Here is a 16,286-nt window from a genome sequence, read left to right on the forward strand (position 1 = left end):
TTTGCAAGTCAAATCACAATTTATTTATTTTCTATTTTATTCTTCCTCCATCTTACAGTTACGGCCGCGAAGATGAGGAGGTGATGGGCTTGCGTTTCTGTAATGAGGCTATTATGTCGCTACATCAAGTCTGGCCAAGGAATGAGGAGCCGGCGCGTGAGTCTCTCAGTCCACTACAGGTGAGTTCAACACACAAATAAACAGTTTTACTGGTAACGTTTCTCTTACTCAAGTGAATATTTTATGTCAATACAATCGTTTATTTCAATTATTCTTAGCTTTCACATTCAGTAAACAAAGTAATTTGAATTTAATTTGCGGTGCAATTTGCGTTCGAATAAAAAGAAGGATTTGTGGTTGTCTACACATGTTGTGGTGAATGCATTTAAATGGTTGGTTATTTAGTTCAATTATTCAAATAATGATTCAGCCTGACTCTTGCTCTCCGTTTTTCCTTCAACTTACAGCTTTTCAATACCATTTTTGTAATACTATTTCCCCTTTGCTTCAAAATAGGCTTCCGTTTGGGCATTTGTCTCTTCATTTGACGAAAATTTCTTAATAGCGAGCATTCTCTTGAGATTCGAGTACTGGGCATAGCAGCTACGGGCCAGGTCTGGAGAGTACGGTGAATGCGGCAGCAATCCGATGTAAAATTTATATACTTTGTTCTATAGTTTTCACTGATATGTTATTTGTAAATTGTCTTGGTTAGGTCACGTTAGGTTAAGTGAGATGGCTGATCTAGAGATATTGCACGTGGACTGCCATATGTTGTTATTTGTTAACCCATAGAAAAGAGAAACTCCTATTTTCGAACTTATGTATAGATGAAACAGCACTTTCTTTTTCTTCAAATGCGGCCGTTTTCGATGCTCTCAACAGACTACAGCATAATAATAACTGAAACTAAATCAAGAGAATCAATAGACGCAGGGTTGCATGGGTTTTTATTATGCTGGAATGTTGATCCAACCTCAACCTAACCTCAAAACTTATAATATTTCAATTTCAAATATTTTCGTATAAAAATTTAACAAATTACCAAAACATAAAATCTCCAAAGAACTCTTAACAAGCGTTTCATGAGACCACTCTCGAGACAATTGTTGTAAGTTTTTAATTAGAGTTTCTCCAACTAACTTGATATATTGTATGTAGAAGAATGTGCAGATAGCATTTACAAGCAATAACGGTAAGAAATAGAGGCAAACAGTATAAACAGTTATAATTGTATAAAATATTCCTTGCTCTAAGAAGCGAAACCCACACAGTACAGCCACGTTGGCGCTTTGCCTTCAGCTACTAACAAGAGCAACAACAAATTAGTTATAATTATAAATACCTAGGCAAGCAGACGATTGTTTCGCAGCAACGCAAGATTTCTATTTCAAATTTTCAAGCGAATTTCAGTAGCTCCTTTATGGTAGCAACAACTGAGTGTGGGTGTCAGTTTGTAGGTTGAAATGTTTGTCCGAGTGTATGGGCGCATTTTCGCCACTAACTTTAACTTAAAATGAAAATTGAAATTTCGTTCACTGGCTGCAAGACAGCACAAAAAAGACTTTTCGGGCCCAATAGGCATTAGCGCTAAAGACTCAACTAGCTTGTGAAATCCCGAAAGGCATTAAAATATTATTTGAGAAAATAATTTGAAGAGAGTTTCTACTTGACTCTTCTTCTTCTTTATTGACGCAAACACCGATTATTCGGTTATAGCCAAGTTTAAAACAGCGCCAGCCGTTCCTCTTTTTCGCTGTTTGGCACCAATTGGAGATTCCAAGTTTAGCCAGGTTCTTCTTTACCTGGTCTGGTCTGGGAGTGAAGGTCTACCTCTTCCTCTGCTTCCCCTGGTGGGTACTGCGTTACATACTTTCAGAGCTGGAGTGTTTTTATCCATTCGAACGACATGATTCGATGAACTATGTCAATGGCGTCGCTGTATATCTAGGACAGCTCATTGTACAAAGGGCCATAAATCTTCCGCAGAACCTTTCTCTGGAAAACTCGTAACGCCGATTCAACAACTGTCATTCGTCCAAACCTCCACCCATATAGCAGGACGAAGATGACGAGTGTCTTATAGAGTTTAGTCTTTATTCGAGAGAGGGCTTAACTTCTCTAGTGCCTTCAGAGTCGCAAGTAGCACTTGTTGGCAAGTGTTATTCTGCGTTGGATTTCAAAGCTGAAGTTGGATTTGGTGTTAAAGCTAATTCCAAGATAGACGAAATAATCTACGACTTCAAATTTATGACTATCAACAGTGACGTGGGAGCCTAGGCGCGATTGCAACGACTGTTTGTTTGATATTTCGTCATGCCCTTGTTCACTACCACACCCCTTTACTTCGCTTCTTAAACCAACCTGTAGAAAGCGGTTGTGGTGTGTGTCAGTCGGGTTTTTCCAAGATTTGGCGCATGGCCAAAATCTTGTCGATATTCGATTTTCCAGGTCTAAAGCCACACTAGCTAGCGCAGATTGTGGGGTCAATTGTGCAGAGCACACTTTATTTCCATCCATCTTTCGTCTAATCATATTCTACAAAGAAGCTAATTCATGCCCCTTATCAGTTCTTCGCCGCAATATTTGAATAGCTCGGCCGGTAATCCATCAGCCCCTGCCGCTATTGCTATTGGATTTCTTCATGGTCGAGCAATGGAACGTCTGCTCCATCGTCATCGATTGGGGAATTGGGGCGCCTTCTCCTGATGACGTTTTGTGGTCGATTGTAACGTTGCGAGGTAGGCAGTCTGTTTTCTCTCCGCTACAACACGTCGCTCCTCGTCGTACCAGCTATTCTTTTGCACTTTCCGAAAAGCAGTGGTTTCGGTTGCAGCTGAATCGTTCGGCTGTCTGTTGTGATTTCAATTTTTCGATGTCGCACCTTACTTGTGTTTGTTGACGTTCGTTTTTTACAGAGACGGGTACATATCTTGGCTACAACAAGATCTTGGTCCAGGTCGACGTTAGGTCTTCGGAGCGTACGTACGCCTAGAACACTAGAGACGTGTCTTCAGTCTATCACAACATGATCGATCTGGTTGGTAGCTTTTCGATCCAGAGACAGTCAGGTAGTTTGGTGCATTTTTCTATGCTGAAATCTAGTAATATAGATAATCATATTTCGATTTTCGGCGAAGTCGATCAGTCTCAACCCATTTAGGAGGGCAGCTCTCACAGGTGCGTCATCATTCTTCTCTTCCGTCGCGGGGTGGTCGCTAATTAGCGATGTGTTGAAGAGCATCGCTTTGATGCGGATTGCGGATAGGCGTTCATCCACCAGAGCTAATGGCAGGACTCGACGACGCACTCTCTCTCCCACCACGAATCTCACAACGAATTTGCGCTCCCTTTTTTGACCATTGTCGTAAATGCCAGAAAGAGCTACTCGTCTTCGTCCTTGTCCCGTGCATCACTCTTCTTGAATAGCGATGATGTTAGCCTTTATTTTTACGAAGACATCAATCAGGTGAATGCCCTTAAATCGTTATCCTTGGTGCGTTTATCATGGACGTCACAACAGGGGGGGTCTTTTGTTCGAGGCTGTTGTTTGATGACGTTTTTTACGCCTAAAACTCAGTGCACAACCCTGGAGAGAGATGGTTCGCCTTCAAACGGAGGCTCTTTGGCTACCCAGAAGATACTTGGAAAACCTGAAGTCGTGAACTGCTTGTGCCATATGTAAAATAATCGTTTTAGGTCTCTGCCAACTGAATGGCGATCAGAGCACTTTCCTCAATTGCATGAACTTCTACACATGACTCCATACTTAAATTTTACTTATTAATTTCATATTTTATTTTTCAATTTTTATATTTAAGAAAATATTACATTTTGTCGCTCTTTTTGCTTTCCAGGAAGCCTTAGTGAAGCGTCTTGGTGATGGCGCACACCCATTCACACTCACCCTAACGCCACAAGCGCCACCCAGTGTGCAATTAGTGCCGGCAAAACGTTACTATGGCGCACCGATCGGCACCAGCTATGATGTGCGCTGCTTTATAGGTAAGTGCAAATAATAAAAACAAATATTAATTAAGAGAGCAGAGTAGTAAATTAAAAATGAAATGGGGAAAATGTGTAGAAAGCAGAGAGAGAAAGCATTATTAAAAGCGATAAAAAAAAAGTATTTTAAACGTTGATAATAAAAATCGAGAGCAGAAATGCTTCAGATAATTACTAAAGGCTTGGGCTGTTAGAAACACGAAAAAAAATATGATAATACATTTTCTGCGATAAAAGCATATATTGAAGAGAAAATTATGGTAAAAATGATGGAAGTGCCAACACTTATGTCCAGGATACGCATATCCTATTGCCAATGCGCTAATCATATTAAATAGCCGCGCAACGCTAAGTGAATCAAAGCCATGCAACGTTATGTGGCATGTAGCATGTTGCATGAGCAAAAGAAAATTGAAATTAAAAATCGCGCTCTTTGCCACAAGCAAACGCATGAACATTGCGACAACGCGAAGGCCACCTATATTCAATTTCTTCTACACACACACATATGCATACTCATACAACACACATGCTTGTTTACACATAATTTTTATATTAGTTCCTCCTTGGCGCAATTTTATTAAACCGGAAATTGAATATCCTGTGCGCCGGTATCGCATCACGGTACATCAAGGCGAGCCCAGTTATTGGCGCCACCGCAAACACATATGCGCCTAGATGTATGCAACATGCATGCGCTTGACGGAAATCCGTTTAACTGCACCGCTAACAAACGCACACATGCGCAAACATTTTCTTATCTACAACACATATGCATGTGTCTGTGCCTGCTCATGCGTGAGGTGTGACATTTGCGTCAGCACTGACATTCCGCTGTCACTAACATAATAGAATTTGCTCACAACATCGCCATGTGTTGTTTTTATTGTTGCATGTGTTAGTAACAAATGCAAGTTAACTCGCTTGTGCGCGACACCTTTGAGTGCAGCACTTGATTGCTTTTTCGCACTAGAGTTGCCATTTGCATTTAAAATGCTTTCAGTTAACATAACAGTTTCACGACTAAACCGATTAGTGTAAGTTTTAGTTGCAAAGGCAGCTGACGGGTGTTTTTACTGTGGAAAAAGCAATTATCCAGTTAGCAAATATGTCTTATCGGATTATATCTTAACGGGTAACATAATTTCAAAATGTTTCGCACGTAAATACGAATTTCTTACAAGACAGCTGGCAAATGACAAACCCAAAAACTTCACAAATTGTCTTTTTTAATAAGATTACTATTGTTGAACTACTTTTAAACATTCTTTTTGACTTTTTGAAGCTGATTTAAAACTTTCCACGTGACAACTGACAAGTGACAAGCCAAAAAAATCTCGTTTCTTAAATTTCTGTTTGTTCTTTTTCTTCTATTAAACTATTTTACAACTGATTTTATGAAAATAGTACTAGATATGACATTAATCACATGACATCTGACAACTGACAGCACCAGAAACGTCCTAATTTACCTTTTGAAATAAAAATACCACTGCCGAACTACTTTTACAACTGTTTTTTTTTTTTGGTCTTTTGAAGTAAACTTAGAAATTTACAAAAGAGAGGCCAAAAAACTTTATTTTTTTAATCAAATTTCTGAACCATTTATTCAGCTGAACTTGAACAGTTATTTTTGATCATACTTCGACATTTTAAAGTAAGTTCAAAAATTAACACTTGACAGCAAGTAATTGACAGCCAATAAATTTTGTAAATTTCATAATTTAGCCTTTCATGCAAAAGAAATATTAATCAGTAGCGTATCTAGAAATACTTTTTAGGGGAGAAATAATACTTTACTTTAAATATGAAGATAATTATATTAAATATAGCAGTCTTTATACAGTTTAATATCATGGTGGAGAAATATAAAATCCACCTTCTAATATAATATCCTATTAAATTAAAAAAAAGCACATTATAAATCGCAGATAGAGATAATCTTTCGAGAACTTCTTCTGTAGCAACGGCAGGCCGATCAATTTATATTGAAGCATGTTCGTCCTCAGCCATGTTTTCATGAGGCGAAGTGAGAATTGTGCAGAATATGCGAAGAACACCTATGAATTATGAAGTAAAGGTCTACATCGCAGTTTCCAATACAGTAGTCGATATGATCAGGTCCACCTTTGAGCTTCAAACGTCGTATGGCGTTGTCGTTATCCAAAAGGCCTTTGAATCTAACTATCAATCAGGCAAAGGGTTTTCCATTTCTTAGGTTTTCAATAGACATACCATTTCTGGAAGCAACAAACTCAGTTGAAATCCATCCAATACTCTAGAAAAGCGCATTTTCATATCTTCACCGATAGTATCCAACAGAGAAATGTACACTGAGTCCCTGTAGTACTCTTCGCACGTTCTCATGCTGAAATTTTCGCGTTTTATTTGTCGGCCGCAGATTCTTGGTTTTCTTAAAAATTGGAGGGAGAATTGAACTCGACTTAAGCAAAAGGGAAATCTGCAGCTGATATTTTTAATCATTTATAAGTATTTAGACACGATCTCTCACGATACCTCACTGAGCAGGGAATTTATAAAATCGCTTAAAAAATAGTGATATGAAATGAAATAAAATAAAATAAAATAAAAATAAATAAAGTTAAATGAAATGAAACAAAAAAAATGAAATTAAATATTATAAAGTAAAAAGAATAAAAAATTCAAATAAAATAACGTTAATCGAGTACTCAATTAAATAATTAAATTTACTATAATTTAATTAAGAGAAAAAATTAACAAAAATAAACATAAAAAATTAATTACTTTTAATTAAACATTTTAATAATTATATAATTATAATTTACTTTAATGAAAATATAATCAATTAAATTAAATTAAACTAAAATTAGTTAGAATAAAAAATAATAATCTGATGAAATTAGAAAAAGGAAAATTCAACAAAATAAATGTAATGAAAATTTTATTTAAAAATAATAATTGAACTTTATTGCAATCAAATATAGGAAAATCAAATTAAATATGACATAATTCCAATAACAGGATTGCATTTTCTCAAAAAAAAAAAAAAATATCTTATCATTACATACATTTCTTATTTTTTATGCTGATTTATGGAATATCGTCACTCTTTAAAAACATTATATCAAAGTTTTTTTTCTATTTCAGAAACTTAATCTAACAAAACTTTATTTAATAAAAGAAAAAATAATTTTTTTAAACCTACACATACGAGTATTTTACGCCTGCCTGTAGCTATTTATGCAGAATTTAAACTTAAATTTCTTTATTTAAGTTTTATTTCTTTAAAATTGCAATATATTTGCGGCAATAATATATTCACATTTAATTGTAATTGTTGCAATAAATTTCTTCGAAATTGTGAATAGATATTTCTCTAAAGACAACATATACGATACTCGCAAATAAATATTAAAAGCAGCAAACTTCAAACTTTAGCTATAATCTACAAACAAACACACATATGTTCATATATACAAAACACACAGTCATAAACACAAAACTTCCAAACCAAAATATTGCTCAACAAATAAAGCTTAGCAATTATCCCCACATACCTACACCACTTTGGCTTCCTCACTCACAAAAGCGATGTAAATATGGTGGCCGCTGACGCATACACAAATATTCAAATCGCAATGCAAAGCAAAACTCAAATTTTTATTAAATTCCCATGCAGTCGAACAGATTTTCGAAACTTTTCGTTTATGATTGAAAACGAAAGCCTTGGGGATTGTAGCGCTGCTGGTTTGTTTGCGCTGTTGAAATAGCAAAATTATTAACTATTTTCTATCAGTTAATGGACTCGTAAAATGCAAATATGCCCGTAATATTCGCTTCAATTCGTCGCAATATGTTAGAAGAGCTTAAGTCGAATTAATGGCAGGAGGCAATACGAGTTTTTTGGTCATTTATGCTTTATCAAAATATGTAGGAGAATTCATGATTCAGAATTATAATTATGGTCGCGACAAATACTCGTATGTAAAAAGGATGGCAACAAATATTTACCATGACTTAAATCAACTTAAGCTGTTATTTAAAATTTTCGCCCGATTTATACTTATATACGTATTACGATATCATTTCTTTCTTTAAAATTATCTCTTCCAAATGCTGGCTGCGGTTATGTCACAGATGGTCCAACTGTTGAGTCCAATTTTTGATGACTCTTTCGAGCATTTCTGCCGGTAACTGGCGAATGATTCAAGTACTGAATCGAAGCGAAATTATCCGCAGAGACTTTAGATTTCACAAATCCCTACAGGAAAAAGTCTAACGGTGTGATATCGCACAATTTTGATGCCAATCGACCTGTCCCAAAGGTGAAATTATCACAGAAGTATTCTATCAATAATTCCATTGATTGATGTGATGTGTGGGCCGAAGTGGCGCGGTCTTGTTGAAACCATATGCCACTGAGATCACGAACTTCAATTTCAGGCATCAAATAGTCGGTTATCGCGGCGCGATAATGCTCGTCATTGATGGGTGCGTTCTCACCTGAATCATTTTTGAAGAAATAAGGACCGATTATTCCACTGCCTCATAAACCACACAAAACTGTTTTTTTTTTTTTGAAAAAAATGTTAGCTCTTGAATTTCTTCTTAGTTCCAAATGTGGCAATTTTGCTTGTATATTCTAGCCAAAGAATAAAATCCACATCAAAGCTTTGCAGTACTTTTCAAAAAGATTAGTCAGCTTCCACGACTTATCCCTCCGCTAAGCGCAAAGCACAAAGCAAGTCGGTAATTAACAAAATTGCATGCAGTGGAGAAGAAACTTCAAATTTCGTACACGTGAGCACATGTTGCCGTGTTACTAGTCATTATACGGTACGCGGAACATACATACCTACACAATTACATACCTCAATCGACAGCATACCTAGCTTACCAGTTTTTGGTTGTAACGTACGGGAGTCAGTTGGCAGCATAACCTAGCAATCTAGCGTCAAAGGCTTGACAAAGCCAGCAAAGAAACACGAATTTGCGACGGCTTGTGGTGGCGTGCAATGTGCGTCCACAGAAGTGACCAAATACTGGAGCTCAAGCGACCAAAACCACAAACGTATTGTGTTACAGCTCTCTATGGTTCCGGTAGCGTAGAGCGGCTGCTGCTACACACTGCTGGCAAATAGTTACGGCTGGCATAGAATGGAAAGTATAAGCAAAAACCAAAAACAAAATGAGAATTGCCGCCGGTGTGTAGCCGTAAGCCGCTTAAAAGCCCATTAAATGCTAAAAGCCATTCGAATGGCTCGTTAACTGCATGCAACGGTACCTTTTCAACAAGCCATTTTTTAAACGCCCTCTTACTGGCACTCTCCAACACCTACACTACCGTGTTTTGCTACGCAGGAATTGAATTACGCTTATTGATTACTTTCGATTTACTCCCACCACCCCGCCCTTAACCTATTTATAGCACACACAATTTATAAAATTTTTTTCTATTGCTTTCAGCGGATAAAACAGATGAGAAATTCCACCGGCGCGCCTCAGTCAAAATGGGTGTGCGCGTTATCTATCGCACCGATGTGTATCAGCAGTCGAATGGACCAGAGAATTTCGCCGCGCTCATCAACAATCAGGGCGCCTCGCCGCCATTGACTGCGGCGCGCACATCACCGCCCGCAACGCTTGGTGATACTGGCGCGCTCAATGCTCAAAATGGCAACACAACACCCGGCTTGTCGTCGATGCTGGGCGGCAGCGGCAGCGCTGATAGTAATACGAGCTTTGAGGGTGCTACCACCGCCAGTTCTGGTGCAACCACACAGAGTCACGCCAAGCCGCGTAAGTCGGAGCGTGGCGATTCGTTTCCCAAGCTGCGCCTCTCGCCGAAGTCTTTTCGCTTTAGCGGTCGTTTTGGACGCAGTAAAAGCGAGATTGAGAAGTGCCCCAGCGATCCGTTCTACAATTATAGTAAATCGTTTCAAGAGGTGAGTATACAGAGAAGTAATAAATAAGATTATAAGGAAAGGGTATGTGGACTAGAAGACATTGTCGATGACTTAAACTAAAGGGTGATTTTTTAAGAGCTTGATAACTTTTTTTTAAAAAAAAACGCATAAAATTTGCAAAATCTCATCGGTTCTTTATTTGAAACGTTAGATTGGTTCATGACATTTACTTTTTGAAGATAATTTCATTTAAATGTTGACCGCGGCTGCGTCTTAGGTGGTCCATTCGGAAAGTCCAATTTTGGGCAACTTTTTCGAGCATTTCGGCCGGAATAGCCCGAATTTCTTCGGAAATGTTGTCTTCCAAAGCTGGAATAGTTGCTGGCTTATTTCTGTAGACTTTAGACTTGACGTAGCCCCACAAAAAATAGTCTAAAGGCGTTAAATCGCATGATCTTGGTGGCCAACTTACGGGTCCATTTCTTGAGATGAATTGTTGTCCGAAGTTTTCCCTCAAAATGGCCATAGAATCGCGAGCTGTGTGGCATGTAGCGCCATCTTGTTGAAACCACATGTCAACCAAGTTCAGTTCTTCCATTTTTGGCAACAAAAAGTTTGTTAGCATCGAACGATAGCGATCGCCATTCACCGTAACGTTGCGTCCAACAGCATCTTTGAAAAAATACGGTCCAATGATTCCACCAGCGTACAAACCACACCAAACAGTGCATTTTTCGGGATGCATGGGCAGTTCTTGAACGGCTTCTGGTTGCTCTTCACCCCAAATGCGGCAATTTTGCTTATTTACGTAGCCATTCAACCAGAAATGAGCCTCATCGCTGAACAAAATTTGTCGATAAAAAAGCGGATTTTCTGCCAACTTTTCTAGGGCCCATTCACTGAAAATTCGACGTTGTGGCAGATCGTTCGGCTTCAGTTCTTGCACGAGCTGTATTTTATACGGTTTTACACCAAGATCTTTGCGTAAAATCTTCCATGTGGTCGAATAACACAAACCCAATTGCTGCGAACGGCGACGAATCGACATTTCACGGTCTTCAGCCACACTCTCAGAAACAGACGCAATATTCTCTTCTGTACGCACTGTACGCATTCGTGTGGTTGGTTTAATGTCCAATAAAGTAAACTGAGTGCGAAACTTGGTCACAATCGCATTAATTGTTTGCTCACTTGGTCGATTATGTAGACCATAAATCGGACGTAAAGCGCGAAACACATTTCGAACCGAACACTGATTTTGGTAATAAAATTCAATGATTTGCAAGCGTTGCTCGTTAGTAAGTCTATTCATGATGAAATGTCAAAGCATACTGAGCATCTTTCTCTTTGACACCATGTCTGAAATCCCACGTGATCTGTCAAATACTAATGCATGAAAATCCTAACCTCAAAAAAATCACCCGTTACAAAAAAACAAAAATATTTGAGACAGCATTCAAATATCAGATAACTAGACCTAGAAGTGATACTACCACAAAATTAGGGATTAAGGTTTGATTTAGATGTATTCACATCGATTGGAAGGTGTGCTGAAATCCCTCGAAATCACTTCTCCTAGTAGAAGACACTTTTTAATACAGTCGCCTGCTGGACAAACAGTAACAACTATAAGGTTTTCCAGATCCCTCCGTCCAAGACCGTTGATAAAAAACCAAAAACTGAGAAAGCCTTAGATCTCAAGTAGAATAGGGTTATTATTGTGACGAATATGCTATTCATCATATGAATTGTTAATATCTTTCCCTTTTGGAATATACAGCCAGATCTAAAGAACTTCGGACTCTTTTCTTAACAAAATCACAGAACTAATCGAAACTAAAGGCATGAAATGATCTCACGTTGGACTGCTCCTCCACTGAGAATCAATCTCATGCAACCTAAGACATTAAGAACTCTTCTCAAAATATTGCAAATAGTTAGTCTTCTTAGGTCAAGCTACTGCTCAGGCTTTCAGTCTGCCTTAAAATTATGTCCAGTAAATGAAGATATATCTCTTAACTTTCTTCTTCTTCTTTTTTGGCGTAGACGTGTGCCAGTCTTGTTTCCTTTTTCCAAAAGAGTGGAGATCTTTTCTACATCTGTTTCCCTTGACGGGTGCAGCGTCAAATAATCTCAGTTCTGGACTGTTTTCATTAATGTGAACGTTATGACTTAGCCTGCTGAACTATGATGATATATCTCGTACAGTTCATCGTTCCATCAACTGCTGATTCGCCGTTGCTAATGCGCAATGGACCATACATCTTTCACAGAACCTTCGAAAACTCGGAACGTCGACTCATCAGATGTTGTCAACGTCCGTGCCTCTGCACCATACAGCAGAACGAGGATAATGAGTGACTTTTAGAATTTGTGCTTTGTTCTTCGAAAGAAGACTTTACTTCTCAACTGTCTACTCAGTCCAAAGTAACACATGTTGATAAGAGTTATTCTGCGTTGGATTTCGAGACTGACGTTATTGTTGGTGTTAATACTGGTACCAAGTTAGACGAAATTATCTACGACTTCGAAGTTATGACTGTCAACAGTGACGTGGGAGCCAAGCTCTCTATTCAGCTCTGCAGCTCGAGTGTGCAGAGTGTGCTCTGGGCATTAGTCCATTAGTCACTACATCACCTCTGGCGATCTATAAGAATTTCTTGAAACCTTCTGTTAGTCTCCGCATCTTTTCATCGTATTTTCAAACATTACCAACTGACTTCATTAGAGAACGTAATTCGCAGCCAAAATTTCAACGTTCCAAGTTAACCCATTGTCTTTGACCGCCGCATTGATTTTTTATGAGGCCATTGCTTTACTTATGTACTTGCCACATTTATCTTAATAAGCATTTTGGTAATATTTAACAAACCACTTAAATGTCTAGTCTGCCATAATTATAATTTACAGTATCTGTTAAATGTGAGTTTACCCATCAAATTGAAGTCTACCAAAGGTCATAAATTTGAAGTTGGCAATAAAAATTATAATGAGCTTGAGTCATAAAAAGATAGCAATCAATCAAGCAGCCATAAAAAAATAAAACAACTGAAACTGAAAAATTGACTTGAAGTTAGCTTAGTAGATAACCCCAACTCGGCTTTAACTGCGTAAGCGCTGTCTATGCCAATAAAGAAGACGATATCCGCAACTTCCTAAAGACGTAAGTTTTTAGTGGCCAATTTAGAAAGGCAGAGATTATTGGTATAATAATTTGTGCATATTTATCTCTATGACCAAAGGGTTGGGTCTTATTTTGTTCAGAATGCATACATCACCTACTCTCTTGAAAGAACTCCAGCTTCCATATTTTTCTTGAAAAACTCCAGCTTTGCTTCCATAAGTATTACATATGAAAAGTTTATGATTCAAAAAAATATCGTAGAAACCATGCTTCGATATTCTTTAGAGATTAATTAAGAAAACCGCAACATTTCTCCCAAACAACATCAGATTGTTGGCTCACTGTGTTGTAAAGTCTCATCTCGGATCCCTATTGATCACATATATTATATTGTCCAGGTCATAAATTACCATACATGAACCATACATGAATGAAGATGTCACCTATATCTTGATGGTTAGATGGCGTTTGATCCAGCGTTTTTCTTCGACACATATTTGTGTTGCACATTAGACCTATAAGCTTGCAGAGACTTCCCCTCACGTGGCTTCCACGAACTTACGATATATATTTTTAAAGAAATGCGCATATGGATTTGATACATTGTAGAATTTCAACCCAAAGCTAAGAGACAATTCTCGAATTTATAAATGTCTTGTCCAAACTTCAAAATTTAGTTGTCTTTTAGATATACTGCGTAATTGCTTTTAGTTTCTTAGAAAATCGCAAAATACAGTACTGAGAATAACTGTCGGAAAATGTTTAAAATTTATTGAAGTTTTGTTCCAGCAATAGGACCAAAATGGACACTGCCGATTTCGAGTTAATTCATGATAGGATAACGTTTTCGTTAAAACTGTTTGCCATAATGTATTGTCCAAGCTTAAATGTATCTCTACATACTCCAAAAGTTCTATTCCACAAAAAACTCGATCGATTCCAGGAAATTCAGAACGATTTCTGACTACCCCAACATAAATTGTTCCAAAAATGTAAGCTGATTCCAACTTCTTCTTCTTATTTAATTGGAGATTTCAACTGTAGCCAGGTGCTTCTTCTCATCCGAGACTGTTGTTTCCTTTTCATTGGCGCGTTCTATCCGTGACGGGTCCCAAACCCAGCGCACAACCCTATGGAGGAGATGTTTCGTCTTCTTACATTAGCTTGCTTCAAACTGTTGTTCTTTGGCTACCCAGAGGATACTTATATAGTCTAAGACCAGAAGTCGTGAGTGGCTTGAGCCATATGATAATCGAATCTGACCAGTTCCAAGTGAATAGCGCTCAGTGAACTTTCCTCAATTTCTACACATGACTCTATCCTCCAACTTAACAGCTTAACCAGTTGAATTCAGTTTTTTTGGTCACCCTGTGGCAAGTCTGTGAAATACGTGACTCTAAAATATTGGTAAAGCATTATCAATTTATATTAGTATTAAATTTGTTGCATGCCACACAAATAAGTGAGTACACATGTTGGAGGTAATAAATATAAAAGCACAGACTACAACAAAAACAGCCAGCGAAGAGGTCACAGTCTGGTCGCCTTGGGGCATAACAATTGTAAGAGGATAACAAAAAAGCCAATCGCAGTTGAGTTGAGTCAATATTTGCCGATGGAAGAATGACGGCCAATAAAAAAGTGAAAAGCAAACCGACAGACTAAGCGAACTCTCATGTATTTATCTGCTAACAACAAATACCAAAAATTGTTGTTGGAGAACAGTGAACTATAGACTGCAGACAGTATGTAGTGTGGACAGTGATTGCTGTGTAAAGGCAGTAGAAGGAGTGTAGAGAAACTAGGAAGGGAGTGTAGACTTTGTTGATTGTGTCCAAGTTGAAAAATGGTAGCTAATAAATGAATAAACGACAAGTGAGACTTACTAATACTTAGCAACTAATCGAATTTCCGTTTCCGTTTTTCCTTTCTCTTCCCCACTCGCTCTCGTTACATGATTGCAACAACAAAATAATTAAACTCACAAATCCTTACAACAACAAAATGCGGCGCGGCGCCAACGACCACCACTCACTCTCCCGCAACAACAACAACAACGGCCGCCTCGTCTGTATTGGTTATAGTATGATTGCACTGCTATTGCCGGCGGCATCGGCGCTGTCGGCGTTGGTGGCATTAGCGGCGCACCACTCAGCGCCTCACCCGGTGGCGGCTGCACGGTCGGTGGTGTGATTGGCGGTAATGCAGCATGTGCGCTTAGCGGCGGCGGCGGTGGACCACAAGGCGCCGTGGACAAGCCATTCCTCTTGCAGGACGGACGTGTCGGCTTGCGGGCAAGCCTCGATAAGGCCTGGTATACGCATGGCGAGGATGTCTGCGTGACGGTGAACATCAAGAATGACAGCCGCAAGACGGTGCGGAAAGTGCGGGTGAGTACATACACTAGCTAACTAGAATGCGCTGTAAGCAATATATAGTCGTATAAGTGTGTGTGGGTGTTCTTGTGTGCTACATTGTGTAATGAAATTGTGCGCGAATTTCCAGCTAATTTTTGCCGTCAGCATTCCTGACTCTTTTGCTGTAATTGAGAGGTTTGGGGCTTCACTTATGCAAGTTAAGCAGAAAAGAAAGTTATTGTGACGAAGTTTAGTTAAAATTTAATTGCAATAATCCGATAAGAAAATGGAAATGCTTGGTACTGTAGCGAATCGTGAGAGTTTGTGAAAAATACATCGCTTTGTTTTGCATTGTATTAATTTTATGGATGAGTTTAAAGTTTTACCTATTGTCATTTACGGAATTTTTTCATATTTCTAATACGTTTTTCATACTACTTGATATTTTATTTTGTTAAGCTTTATTTTATTTTCTAATATTTTCTAAAATTTTTTCACACTATGCAAAATTTTAGCCAATACGTTCCACAGGCTATTAATTTCATTATCATATTTTTAACTTTGCTAAAGTCTGTTAGATTGTTTTTTAATGTGATGTAACATTTTTTTATTTTTTTTTTAATACGTTCCATATAATTCGTCTACTAAGTATTTTGTAATATTGAATATATTTGAAAATACATTCCACATTTTGCTTTAATTTTTTTAAATACTTCATTAAACATTTTTTCTAAAAATTTGCAAGACTGCCAAATAATTTTTAAAAAAATTTTCAACATTTGTAACTTTTTTGAAAACACGTTTCAAATGCTATTTATTTCATAATTCAACTTTACTGATGTCTGTTAGTTTTTTTTAACTTCGTGTACATTTTTTTATAATTTTTTAAATACGTTCCACATATTATCTGAT

The 16,286-nt window shown here is 37.8% G+C and overlaps 1 protein-coding gene across 1 annotated transcript in view; it reads left to right on the top strand.

Annotated features, from left to right (window-relative positions):
- The window catches only part of LOC105228591 (uncharacterized), a 125,438-nt gene that overhangs the window by 79,797 nt on the left and 29,355 nt on the right, over positions 1–16,286 (top strand). Inside the window, exons 3-6 of the mRNA XM_019991157.3 lie at positions 59–179; positions 3,858–4,005; positions 9,454–9,932; positions 15,102–15,407. Coding sequence (XP_019846716.2) covers positions 59–179; positions 3,858–4,005; positions 9,454–9,932; positions 15,102–15,407 — 1,054 coding nt within the window. The remainder of the gene's footprint in view (positions 1–58; positions 180–3,857; positions 4,006–9,453; positions 9,933–15,101; positions 15,408–16,286) is intronic.

Source organism: Bactrocera dorsalis, chromosome 4 (assembly GCF_023373825.1).
Source record: "Bactrocera dorsalis isolate Fly_Bdor chromosome 4, ASM2337382v1, whole genome shotgun sequence".
NCBI lineage: Eukaryota > Metazoa > Arthropoda > Insecta > Diptera > Tephritidae > Bactrocera > Bactrocera dorsalis.